Source organism: Bactrocera dorsalis, chromosome 2, assembly GCF_023373825.1.
Source record: "Bactrocera dorsalis isolate Fly_Bdor chromosome 2, ASM2337382v1, whole genome shotgun sequence".
In the NCBI taxonomy this organism is placed as follows: domain Eukaryota; kingdom Metazoa; phylum Arthropoda; class Insecta; order Diptera; family Tephritidae; genus Bactrocera; species Bactrocera dorsalis.
This window is the reverse complement of record NC_064304.1, coordinates 52,821,912-52,833,984: the sequence shown is the minus strand read 5'-3', so window position 1 is coordinate 52,833,984 and position 12,073 is coordinate 52,821,912. Positions and strand designations below refer to the sequence as shown.

General features: G+C 33.9%; 1 protein-coding gene across 2 annotated transcripts in view; it reads right to left on the bottom strand.

Moving 5' to 3' along the window:
* LOC125776334 (uncharacterized) overlaps nt 1-11,776 on the bottom strand; it is a 65,398-nt gene extending 53,622 nt beyond the window's left edge. Inside the window, exons 1-2 of one of the 2 annotated variants that reach the window (XM_049448076.1) lie at nt 8,270-11,776; nt 6,556-7,118 (exon numbers count right to left, since the gene is read on the bottom strand). In XM_049448076.1, coding sequence (XP_049304033.1) covers nt 10,507-11,667 — 1,161 coding nt within the window. In that variant the 5' untranslated portion in view covers nt 11,668-11,776 and the 3' untranslated portion in view covers nt 6,556-7,118; nt 8,270-10,506. Of the gene's footprint in view, nt 1-6,555; nt 7,119-8,269 lie in introns of those variants that run through there. The other variant, XM_049448077.1, reaches the window with a different exon arrangement.
* Nucleotides 11,777-12,073: the final 297 nt, after the last annotated feature.

Genomic DNA, 12,073 nt, shown 5'->3' with positions numbered 1-12,073 from the left:
GAAGCGTGCTACGAGTACCTACCTCATTATTCATCAATTTTTTTTTTTCGAAAAAAAAAACGTAATTTTCACATGTGTCTAAAACTATACATATATAAATTGAAAAAAATTAAAATAAAACAAAAGCGAAAAATATTAAAAAGATAAAGAATTGAAATATTATTAAAGTGTTAAAAAACATATACATATGTAAATACTGAAAAAAATAAAGCAAATAAAATATGTAAAACGAAAACGAAAAACATATTAAAAAAAAAAATTTAAAATATTTTTGTGAAAATTTAACAATTTAAGAATCAAAAAAAAAAACGAAAAAAAACGTTTCTAAAACACAAAAATATACACAGACAATCGAATATAATCATCAAAATAAGTTATACTGGTTATTGTGAAAATATTGAAAACAAAAAAAATATTAAATACGTATATACATATATTAATAAAAATAATATTAATATATTAATAAAAAAAGAAAAAAAAAAGGAAAGAAAAATTTCTAAAAGCAAGACTACATAATAAATAATAAAGACAGTGGCATACAATTAACTAAGTTAATGTGCACACAGAAATAGAAACAAAATACAAAAACAAAGTTTCTAGAACGTTTAAAATTTTCTAAATAAAAGGAGAATACATCTTTACTTTTTCACAACTGGTCCAAAAAGACATACTTCGCGGACCACATCTTCAAATTACATCTAAAACGATTTATTACTACTACAACAATGGAGAATCTAAACCAAACCATCGCCGAGCTGGAACGGGTTATCTCAAGGCAAGAAGAATTGCTACAAACCCAACAACAAGAAATGCAACAACAACATGCTCAACATTTACTACAACTACAAATGAATCAACAACCACAATTCTACAGATTTCAAATGTCACCAAGGGACATCATGGACCAATTCCGGAGAATGAAGCCACTAGACGACCATCACAATCCAAAAGCATTCATTAAAGCGGTCGAAACCAATATTTCTCTCTGCGGCACAGACCAGGAGCTCATCCAACATTGTATCAACATTATAGCAAACGAAAAAATACTGGGCACCGCTGGAAAAAGAACGAGAGAACTGGAGGACAACTCATCGTGGGAAGCGATTAAGGCCAAAATTCTACAAGGATCTCGTCCGAGGAAGACATACGCAGAGGTATTCAATTTTTGTAGGACGGTCAAAGTAAGTAACCTTAATGAATTATTTATAATTTTCGAAAAATGTAAGGCAGACATAAATGAAATATATATATTTGACCCTTTAAAACCAGGCATTTACAAACCTGAAAATGTAGATAGGGACCTTGTTGATATAATGTTAGAGAAGATCGATGGGCCTATAAGGGCACATATAACCGAAACGGAAACATTAAACGACATAATTGTCAAATATTCAAAGCTAAAATTGCTTCAGGATAAAAGAGCTATAGATTATAGACATCGAAAATATGTCGATAAAAACAAAGCAAATTACGAAGGTTTCAAGAAAAGTTATAGATCTTACGAAAATAATAAAATTTCAGACAATAGACAAACCAAACCAACAAACGACAATAGACAACAAAGCGGGAACAATAACAATTATATACGTAATACAAATTTTAATCGTAACAATTACAACAATCGGAATAATTACGATTACGGGTTTAACAATTCTTCAAATAAAATACAACCAAATTTACCGAGGCAAACTAAAAGCTCTCATATGAGCGTCGATTACAATCCAAGTACAAGTCGTTTGTCCAATAATTCAAATTTGATGGAAATTGGCAATGGTGAAGAAAAAGAAGTAAATTTTTTAACACCGCCTCAAACCCTCAACTCCCCATAATAACAGTAACAATAGGGAATCACAGAATTAAATGTCTAATAGATACAGGTTCAACAACTAGCATTATGAAACCAAACGCCTTGTTCGAAAACTTTCAAAAGGAAAAACTTTCCAAACCGTTATGCTATGGAACTATCAACGGAATTAATGAAATAAAATATAAAATTGTAACACCTTTTCCGAAGGAATTTAACGTCTTAGGTACTTTATCATGGAAAGTAATAGATTTTAACAGCAACAAATACGAAGCTATTATAGGACAAAATTTTCTTATTCCTTTTAAAGCTAAAATTGATGTAGAAAACACGTTTATTAATATATTAGGAAACATAATTCATTTTGATCAACAAATTCCTTATGGAAAAACGGAAATTTGCGCACTCGAATTCAGTGATATGAAAAACTTAAACTTGAATCATTTAAATATCGAAGAAAGCCAATCGATAAAAGATCTATTACAAGAATTTAACGAATTATTTTTCAAAGAAGGAGATAAACTTTCTTTTACGCATGAAATCAAACATCAAATTTTTACAACAAACGATAGACCCATTTATTCGAAAATTTATAGGTATCCACAAGTTCATGAATTAGAAATACAAAAACAAATAAAAGAAATGTTAGAACATAATATAATTAGAGAAAGCAGCTCTGCTTACAACAGCCCTTTGTGGATAGTCCCCAAAAAAGCGGATGCAGACGGAAATAAAAAATGGCGTATCGTCGTCGATTACAGGAGATTAAATGAAATTACTATTAGCGATAAATTCCCGATACCAAATATCGATGGTATCATGGATAAACTAGGAAGAGCACAATATTTTTCCTCTATCGATCTCGCGAAAGGATTTCATCAAATACTGGTAGATGAAAGCGACAGGAAGAAAACAGCGTTTTCTACTCCGTTAGGACATTATGAATTCTTAAGAATGCCATTCGGTCTTAAAAATGCTCCATCGACATTTCAACGTCTTATGAACTCAGTACTTCGAGATTTTATAAACAAGATATGCGTTGTATACTTAGACGACATTTTGATTTTTAGTACTTCTTTGTCAGAACACATAAATAATATGCGGAAAATTTTTTCAAAACTAAAACAAGCAAAATTGAAAATACGTTTAGAAAAATGCAGTTTTTTAAAGAAAGAAACAGACTTTCTAGGTCATATACTAACTCCTGAAGGAATAAAACCAAATCCAAATAAAGTTGAAGTTATCCAAAAACTAAAGTTACCAATTTCTCAAAAGCAAATAAAATCTTTCTTAGGCATTACCGGCTTCTATAGAAAATTTATAAAAGACTATTCTAAAATAGCTTATCCTATGGTCGCATATCTGAAAAAAGATGCAAAGATTAACGTTAATAACCCAAGTTATATAACCGCTTTCGAAAATTTAAAAAATATTATTACAAATCCCCCCATTTTAAGGTATCCAATTTTTACAAAAAGATTTAAATTAACTACAGACGCTAGCAACTTTGCTATTGGCGCAGTTCTCACACAAGACGACCACCCAATTTCATATGCTTCACGCACATTAAATACTCACGAGAGAAACTACTCAACCATCGAAAAGGAACTATTAGCAATAGTGTGGTCAGTAAAATACTACAGACCCTACTTATATGGAAGAGAATTCGATCTAAAAACAGATCACCAACCACTTAAATGGCTGCAGAAAAAAAATTCTGGTAAGGATATAAATCCAAGACTTCAACGTTGGCTAGTACAATTAGGAGAGTACGATGCAAAAATCGATTATATAACCGGTAAAGAAAATAAAATAGCGGACTTTCTGAGCCGAATTAACAGCGATGAAATAAACATGGTGAATTCCGAAAATTTGGGAATGACCCTTAACAAAATGTTGCAAATAAAAGATTTAAACGCTGGCGAACAACAAGACCAAACAATGCTTTCAATAGAAGTCCAAACTAGCCATTCTCATGAAGAAAATCTTTATAATCATTTTAACATTCTCAATACAGTCGTAAATCGTTTCAAACAACAATTAATTTTAGTCGAAGAAAAAGAAAAAGAAGTAGAAAATATTTTCAAAAACAAACGCATTTTTATCGATATAAGAGATATTAACTCTCATAACGTTATTAATATTGTAAATAAACATTTTGAAAAAGGTAAGATCGCTATATATTTTGAACTTAATGAAGAAAAACATAATGAAGTGGAACAAATACTTTTAAATTCTTTCGCAAATAATCAAAATATTTCTTTTGTAAATTGTACAAACTTTGCCAAAGATATCGAAGATGAATACGAACTAAAGAGACAAATATCGTTTTTCCATAAAATCGAAGTAGGACATTCAGGCATTATTCCAACTTATGAGGGAATGAAGCATAAAGTATATCATCCAGAATTAAAAATTAAAATCCATGAAATAATAAATAATTGCGACATATGTAATGGTGGAAAATATGATAGAAATCCGATCAAAGCTAAATTTCAAATTACCGAAACACCAAATACAGTTAATGAAATTGTTCATATAGATACTTATGTTAACAGTAAACAGTCATTTATAATATTTATCGATAAATTTTCAAAACATGTCATTTCTTTCCATTTACCCGATAGAAATAGTCAAACAATCATAGATAAAATTAATGAATTTTTGTCAATTAAAGGCCATATAAAAAAGTTTGTTTTCGATAATGAATTTAATTCAAAACCAATCCGGGAATTTTTAAATAGAGAAAATATAGTATTTCATGCCACTAAACCACATAGCCATACGGGAAATTCAGATGTAGAGAGAATAAATAATACCCTTACCGAACGTATAAGAACCCTAAATTTAGAAGAAAAAGTTCCAATCACCATTCAAATGTGTAAAGCCGTAAAACTTTATAACAATTCATTTCATACTACAATAAAAGCTACACCTTTAGATGTTCAAAACAACAAAATTAATCATAGCATAATTAAAAATCGGTTAGAAGAAGCAAAATTGAAGATCATTTCTAAACATAATACAAGAAAGGAAAATTATCTAGAAACAAGAAGAGAAGGTTTCATTCGAAATTACAAAAGCGTTAGACATAAAGAAGAACCAAAATTTATAAAAAGAAATCTAGCAAATGTACATACATCAAACATTAAACGCCCTTTTAAGTTTGCAAATGACAACAGAAACTCTAACGACAATTAACCCATTTTAAAACAAAAACCTATCTACTTTAGTGGAATGTATATATAACTTTTAAATGAAGATAAAAAAAAAAAAATATACCTTTTTCGAATTCCGAATATATGTATATAACCTATATTCCCATCGATCGTCTCAATTTGAATTTTTTTTGAATTTGAAAATAAAATTGTAAGAATATAAAACAATAATTACCTATCATAATTTATATTAATATTAATATAAAACAACGTTTCTTTTGTTTAAGCACTATATATAGATATACTAAGCTATTAAAATCATATTTAAAACAACTCCAAATTAAAAATGTTTACAATTTACATATTTATAAAAAACAAAAAAAAACTTATTTTATCTATTGAATTAATTAAAATTTAATAAAATTATTATATATTTTTGTAATGAGATCCAGGAGAATCTCAAATCAAAGGGTGGAGGAGTTACATTCCTATACTCTAAACACCTTGTAATAATATATACTTATGTATGTATATAGTAAATGCTTAATAGCTCACTAACATAAAATTAGGTTCCACATTAGCCTTAGCTGTGGAATAAGAGAGTGAGCGTATTTCGGGTATGCTAACGCCAACTCAACTAAAAACATAAATATATACATACATATATATATAAATAAGTATATATAAGTAAATAAGCTAATGTCGAATGATAATACAGTTAAGCCTAATATTAGAAGCGAACTAACTAAGAATGTTAGTACAGTTAGCATTAGAATAAGGAGTATGTAAACTAATAAGGAATGTAAAGTTAGTTAGTCTTAAGATTCATTTCATTAAATACGGTTGGAAAAAAAGGCCGAAGCTCTTTTTATTTTCAAACGATATAACTCGCGCGTGTTTTGTTCAGCGATGAGGCTCATTTCTGGTTGAATGGCTACGTAAATAAGCAAAATTGCCGCATTTGGGGTGAAGAGCAACCAGAAGCCGTTCAAGAACTGCCCATGCATCCCGAAAAATGCACTGTTTGGTGTGGTTTGTACGCTGGTGGAATCATTGGACCGTATTTTTTCAAAGATGCTGTTGGACGCAACGTTACGGTGAATGGCGATCGCTATCGTTCGATGCTAACAAACTTTTTGTTGCCAAAAATGGAAGAACTGAACTTGGTTGACATGTGGTTTCAACAAGATGGCGCTACATGCCACACAGCTCGCGATTCTATGGCCATTTTGAGGGAAAACTTCGGACAACAATTCATCTCAAGAAATGGACCCGTAAGTTGGCCACCAAGATCATGCGATTTAACGCCTTTAGACTATTTTTTGTGGGGCTACGTCAAGTCTAAAGTCTACAGAAATAAGCCAGCAACTATTCCAGCTTTGGAAGACAACATTTCCGAAGAAATCTTCATATGTATATACATTAGAGTGGGTCAATTTTTTTCTTGACAAAGCGGTTATCAAAATCGTAAACTACGATGAATTCTAAGAAAATTTGCCCAAGAAACCATGGGTCTAAAATGAAAATCGAGCCTCCGGTTTTTAGCGAGAAAATTTCGTATATTGTATGTATTTTGTAAAAAAAAAATCCAATTCCTATTCCACTGTCAATTGTTTGCTTGTTTTGTAGCTATCGAAGCTAATTTGCTCAAATTTGGTATGTGATGTTGTATTTAAGCAGAAAATTCGACAGTACAGAAATTTTTTATAGGGGGCGTGGCACTGCCCACTTATGAGTTCATATGCATATCTCTGGAACCACCCCACCGATTTCGTTCAAATTTGGTATACATATTACACAATATACTACTATACTTAAGAGATATCTGGAAAATGATCGAAATCGGATAATAACCACGCCCACCTACCATATAACGGTAATTTTTGAAAACACTAAAGATCGGAAATTTTAATAACTGTTGAAGGGAAACATCTTGAGTTTGGTATTCGGTGTTGTATTGCAGCCAGAAATTCGACAATATGAAAATTTTGGCATGTCACCGCCCACTTTTGAGTGCATATGTAAATCTCTGGAACTTCTTTATCGATTTCGACTAAATTTGGTACACATTTTAGATTGTACCTAGTTAGGTGAGATTATGAAAATGATTAAAATTGGGCAAAAACTACGGCCACCTCCCATATAACGGTATTTTTCTGTACGGTCACTGTTTTATGTTTTCGACTCTAGTAGTTTTTACTGTTTTCCTTTCCATTTATTAAAAAAAAATCAAATCATTCCAATTTCTGTTACACTGTCAATTGTTTCTTTGATTTGCACTTGTTTTTTTTTTAAATTTTATTTGTTTGCTATGATTTTATCAACTTCTCAGAGAAAGCAAAGCAACGCTGATGAATTACTAATAAAACAATTGTTTGTTGAGATGATAAACTTAGATAACAATAGCATTTTGTCGGAGCCGCCCTTCACTGCAAACATAACCTATTACCATTTGCTCGAATACATAGAATTTGACAATCCTCCACTTCCGGATCCACAAATTCCTCCACATATTCAAGGAACCGAGCGCTTTGTGCAACTGCTGACTAGCGTTTCACGTCGAACTATAGAAAAAAATCGCGATGGTGTTATGGCAGTCACGGTTGCAAGTCGAAACGCAACATCTAGGATGGACAGCAAACAAGACCTTAAAACTAATTAATTCTGAACTTTAGAAGTATATTATATTTTGTTTGGCCCTTAACAGTTAAGTTTTTGCTTTATATATAGATATAAAATGATATTTTTAACTGCAATACGATTTCGCGGAAGATGAAAGCTATTAAAGTTTGAATTTTATTTATTATTATTTTAATTTTTATGGGTGGATAGGTAACATATACACACACCGACCACAGCGGCCAACGACCATACCACGCTGAATACATCGGTTCTCGTCCGATCACCGAAGCTTTTTAAAACCCGATCTAAATACTATTATTTTATAAATATCTAATTTATTTTTAAGGGTCACAACGTTTTATTTCTTAAAATTACAAAACCCATGAGCTTTTACATTTCTTGTGTATTGATGATTTAATGGCCAATTTCATAAAAAACTTTTTTAACATTAAGCTAAACATCAAAATTAGACCGTTATCTATACAGCTTCTAAAGCTGTTGGAATTTCATTTCGAACAAATCCAGACATAACCACTACTGTTAGTTTTCTTAAAGGATTCAATAACATTTTTGAATGTTTTAAATTTGTGTAGAGCACTTTCTCAAAATTGCAAGTATATAGAGATCTTAAGATCAACTTGATATGCATCACAAAAAGAACGCTGCTGAGAAGGTGTAGCAGCACCTGTACGGTCACAGCTTGATGTTTTCGGCTCCAGTAGTTGTTACTATTTTCCATTTCATTTATTGAAAAAAAAAAACAAAATGAAAAGTTTCTCGTTAAAAACCGGAGGCTCCGTTTTGATTTTAGAGCCATGGTTTCTTGGGCAAATTTTCTTAGAATTCATCGTAGTTTACGATTTTGATAACCGCTTGGTGCATTTTTTTTGCTCCATACAAATTGACCCACTCTAATATACATAATTACTCGTTAGATGATTTGAGCATTAACATAAGTAAAGAAAATTATGAGTACAATATGTGTATGTATACATGTGTGTATAAATGTAAGCAACGTAAATTGAGTTATTAACAAGCAATGAGATGAAAAGAGAGTTATATTAACAATTCATTACTTTTATCCGAAGCACGGCTCACTCTCATTAGGGTGACCCAACATCCCGGCCCCCGTTGAAAGGACTATCTTTCAACAAATCGGAAGAATGGCTAATTTATGTATTGGCCTACAAAGAGTTCCATTGGCAGCTCGGAGATTCACCACTCGAACATGGCCATCTCGTCCAAGCACGGTTGATTCGACCCGACCTAATCTCCAACGTTGCGGTGGCAGATTGTCATAGTGTATGATCACTAAAGCACCGATAGTGAGATCAGGTGAAGGTGTTGTCCACTTTACACGGACTCGTAGTTCGTTTATATATGTAGTTCACAGACCAGCGACGCCAAAAACTTTGCTTGATGGCAGTGATTGTGTTGTAGCGATCAAGATGTGAAACGGTCTTCAGCTCCAGTGAGCGCTCAGGCAAGCCACGCAAAGAATCACCGACCAAAAAATGACCAGGCGTCAGTGCACCAAAGTCGTTAGGATCTGATGACATTGATGACAGCGGACGTGAGTTAAGAATGGCTTCCACTTCTACAGCAACGGTGTTTAACTCTTCGAATGTTAATTTAGTGTTTGCCAATGTGCGATTTAACAACCCCTTAGCGCTTTTTACCGCCGAAGTGAGGTGCCCTGGGTAGAATGAAATGGAAATTAATAAAATCAGAGGAACAATATTTATAGATTTCATTTAACGTTTCGGTTTTGAATAAGAATTGTTTGAGGTCCTTTAACAGGTTAGATGCGCCCACAAAATTGGTAGCATTGTCGCAAAAGATATCACATGGCATTTTACGACGACCACTCATTCGCTTTAATGCATTTAGAAATGCATTTGTTGAGAGGTCGGATACCACCTCGATGAGCACAGCTTTTGTTACGAGGCACACGAATACAGCTAAATATGACTTGGTGGGTGGTTTTCAACGAATTCGAAGATATGTGTTTATTGGTCCACAAAAGTCGATTCCGCAACGTTCAAATGGGCGTGCAGATGTAATACGTGTAACTGGTAGTGGTCCCATTACCTGTTGTAACAGCACTGGCTTGTAACGAACACAATGCACACAGGAACGAACGATGCGACGAGCAACATCTCTAGCGTTGACAATCCAAAATTCTAATCTGATGAAGGGGACCAATGCCTTTGGGCCTGCGTGAAAACTTCGCAAATGTAGATGTCGAACGCATTTTAGTACAAATTGGGAATCGCTGGGTAGTAGAATCGGCTACTTCTGGGAATTCGGTAAATCTGCATAATCCAGACGTCCACCAACCCTTACGAGTTCAAAACCGGTTACGTTATCCAAGAATGGAGTAAGAAACTTCATGCTACTTTTTAAAGCTTGGTTTTTTCGAAGCAATTGAATATCGTTTGAAAAATGTTGTTGCTGAATATTGAAGATAATGCAATATGATGCGAGTCGTAGTTCGTCAGGAGATGGAGAAATGGCGTTTGTCGTAGGCTATCGTCTGCATTTATCACTGAACCGAAAGAGCCAGGCGATGAGACGCAGACAATGGATGTACGAGCTTATGCCATCAATGACATCGATCAAGTAATTTACCTCTTTAACTACAGCAAATATCTTCTTGCGTTTCTCTCTGTTCACAACATCCATATCAAGCTCAATATTGCCTGTGTGCCTTGGCCATTTCATTGCGTTTTCTTGTAAAAAGTGAGGACCAGAAAACCATATCGAAGATTTGAGGTCAGCAGCAGGGCAGCCTCGAGATACTAGGTCGGCTGGATTCTCTTTGGAAGGCACATACCTCCATTGTCCACCTGCAGTCAATTCCTGTATGTCAGATACCCTGTTGCCCACGAACGTTGACAGCGTAACAGAATGTTGTTTTACCTAATGTAGAACTAGTTGCGAGTCAGTCCGAAAGAAAGTAGTTATGCGAGCAGTGGAGAATATGTTCTTTATCTTAGCATACAGGCAAGCGAGAAGGTGGGCACCGCAAAGTTCGAGTTTTGGGAGAGACTGCTTTTTTACTGGTGCGACCCTTGATTTCGAAGTGAGTAAATGTACAGCAACCTGTCCGTCGGAGTCTTCTGTGCATATGTAAATCGCCGATCCGTATACCCGAATTGATGCGTCGCAAAATCCATGTAACTGTATGTCACGAGTATTTGGTAGCAAACAATAACGAGGCAGGCTGAGTAATGAAAGCGAGTTAAGAGATGCTAAACAACAATTCCAGGCTTGGTGTATATGTTGGGGAACCGACTCGTCCCAATCTAATTCTAGTAGCCACAATTCCTGCATGATTATTTTGGATGTTATCACGAGTGGTGAGAGCACTGCAAGTGGATCGAAAAGCGATGAAGCGATAGACAGTATTGTGCGCTTTGTGACAGACTTATGAACTTGCTTTGGTGTGAATGAAAACAACAACGTGTCGTTGCGTTGATTCCAAGTCACCCCAAGTGCACTCGATGTAAAATCGTCGGTAATGCTAAGCTCTTTCGTAGTTTGGCTTTCCATGAAATCTGGGTGATTGGAATGCCACTTGGAAAGAGGAAACTGTCCGCGTCGAAGTATCTCAATAACTTCTTTCTTTAATCTGTGTAAGACATCTGTGTCATCCGCACCACATAGAAAATCATCAACATAGAACGAAGTTTTTACAGCCGCAGCGCCAATTGGAAATTCTGCCATATGCTTATCAGCTAAGTAGTGAAGGCTTCGCACTGCTAGACATGGAGCTGAGGCGGTACCATATATCACAGTGTTGAGCAGGTATGTGAGAAGATCTGCGTATGCAGAAGCTCGCCAAAGAATGTAATGAAATTTACGATCATTTTTATTCAAAGATACTTGCATGTACATTTTAGTGACATCTGCGGTGATAGTGTAACGATACAAACGAAAGCGCAGTAGCAACATGTACAGCTCTGTTTGGATGGTTGGTCCAACTAAAAGAAAATCATTTAGCGATGTTTGTGTCGTAGTTTGGAAAGAGGCGTCGAACACTACTCGTAACTTTGTTGATGCGCTTGTACAGTGCCACATATACGTATAAACGCACTCTTAGTTTTAATTTTGCTAACTTCTCTCTTTCTTTGCATTGCGCTAATTACAACAAAATCTCTCTCACATTGTTTGTTAAACTAACGGAAATTCGTATTGAGTGCAAACTCCCACTTTTGTTGTTGTTGTTATATTTAAATCGTTGTATTTTAAATCAAATAGCAAAAACAGGCACATATTCGTTTAAACGCATCTGATTAGAGAAGCCGACAACGTGTTTGTGATTAAAAATAAAAAAAGTTTTTTCAATTAAATTGAAGATTGGTAAGTTTTCGTTTATTAAAGTGCAAAAAAGTTGTTATAATATTTTTTTTTAAGGTTTTATTAAAATGCCAAAAGGAAGATACTTAAACGACAGTGAAAAGGTCCAAATCAACCTGTACCACAA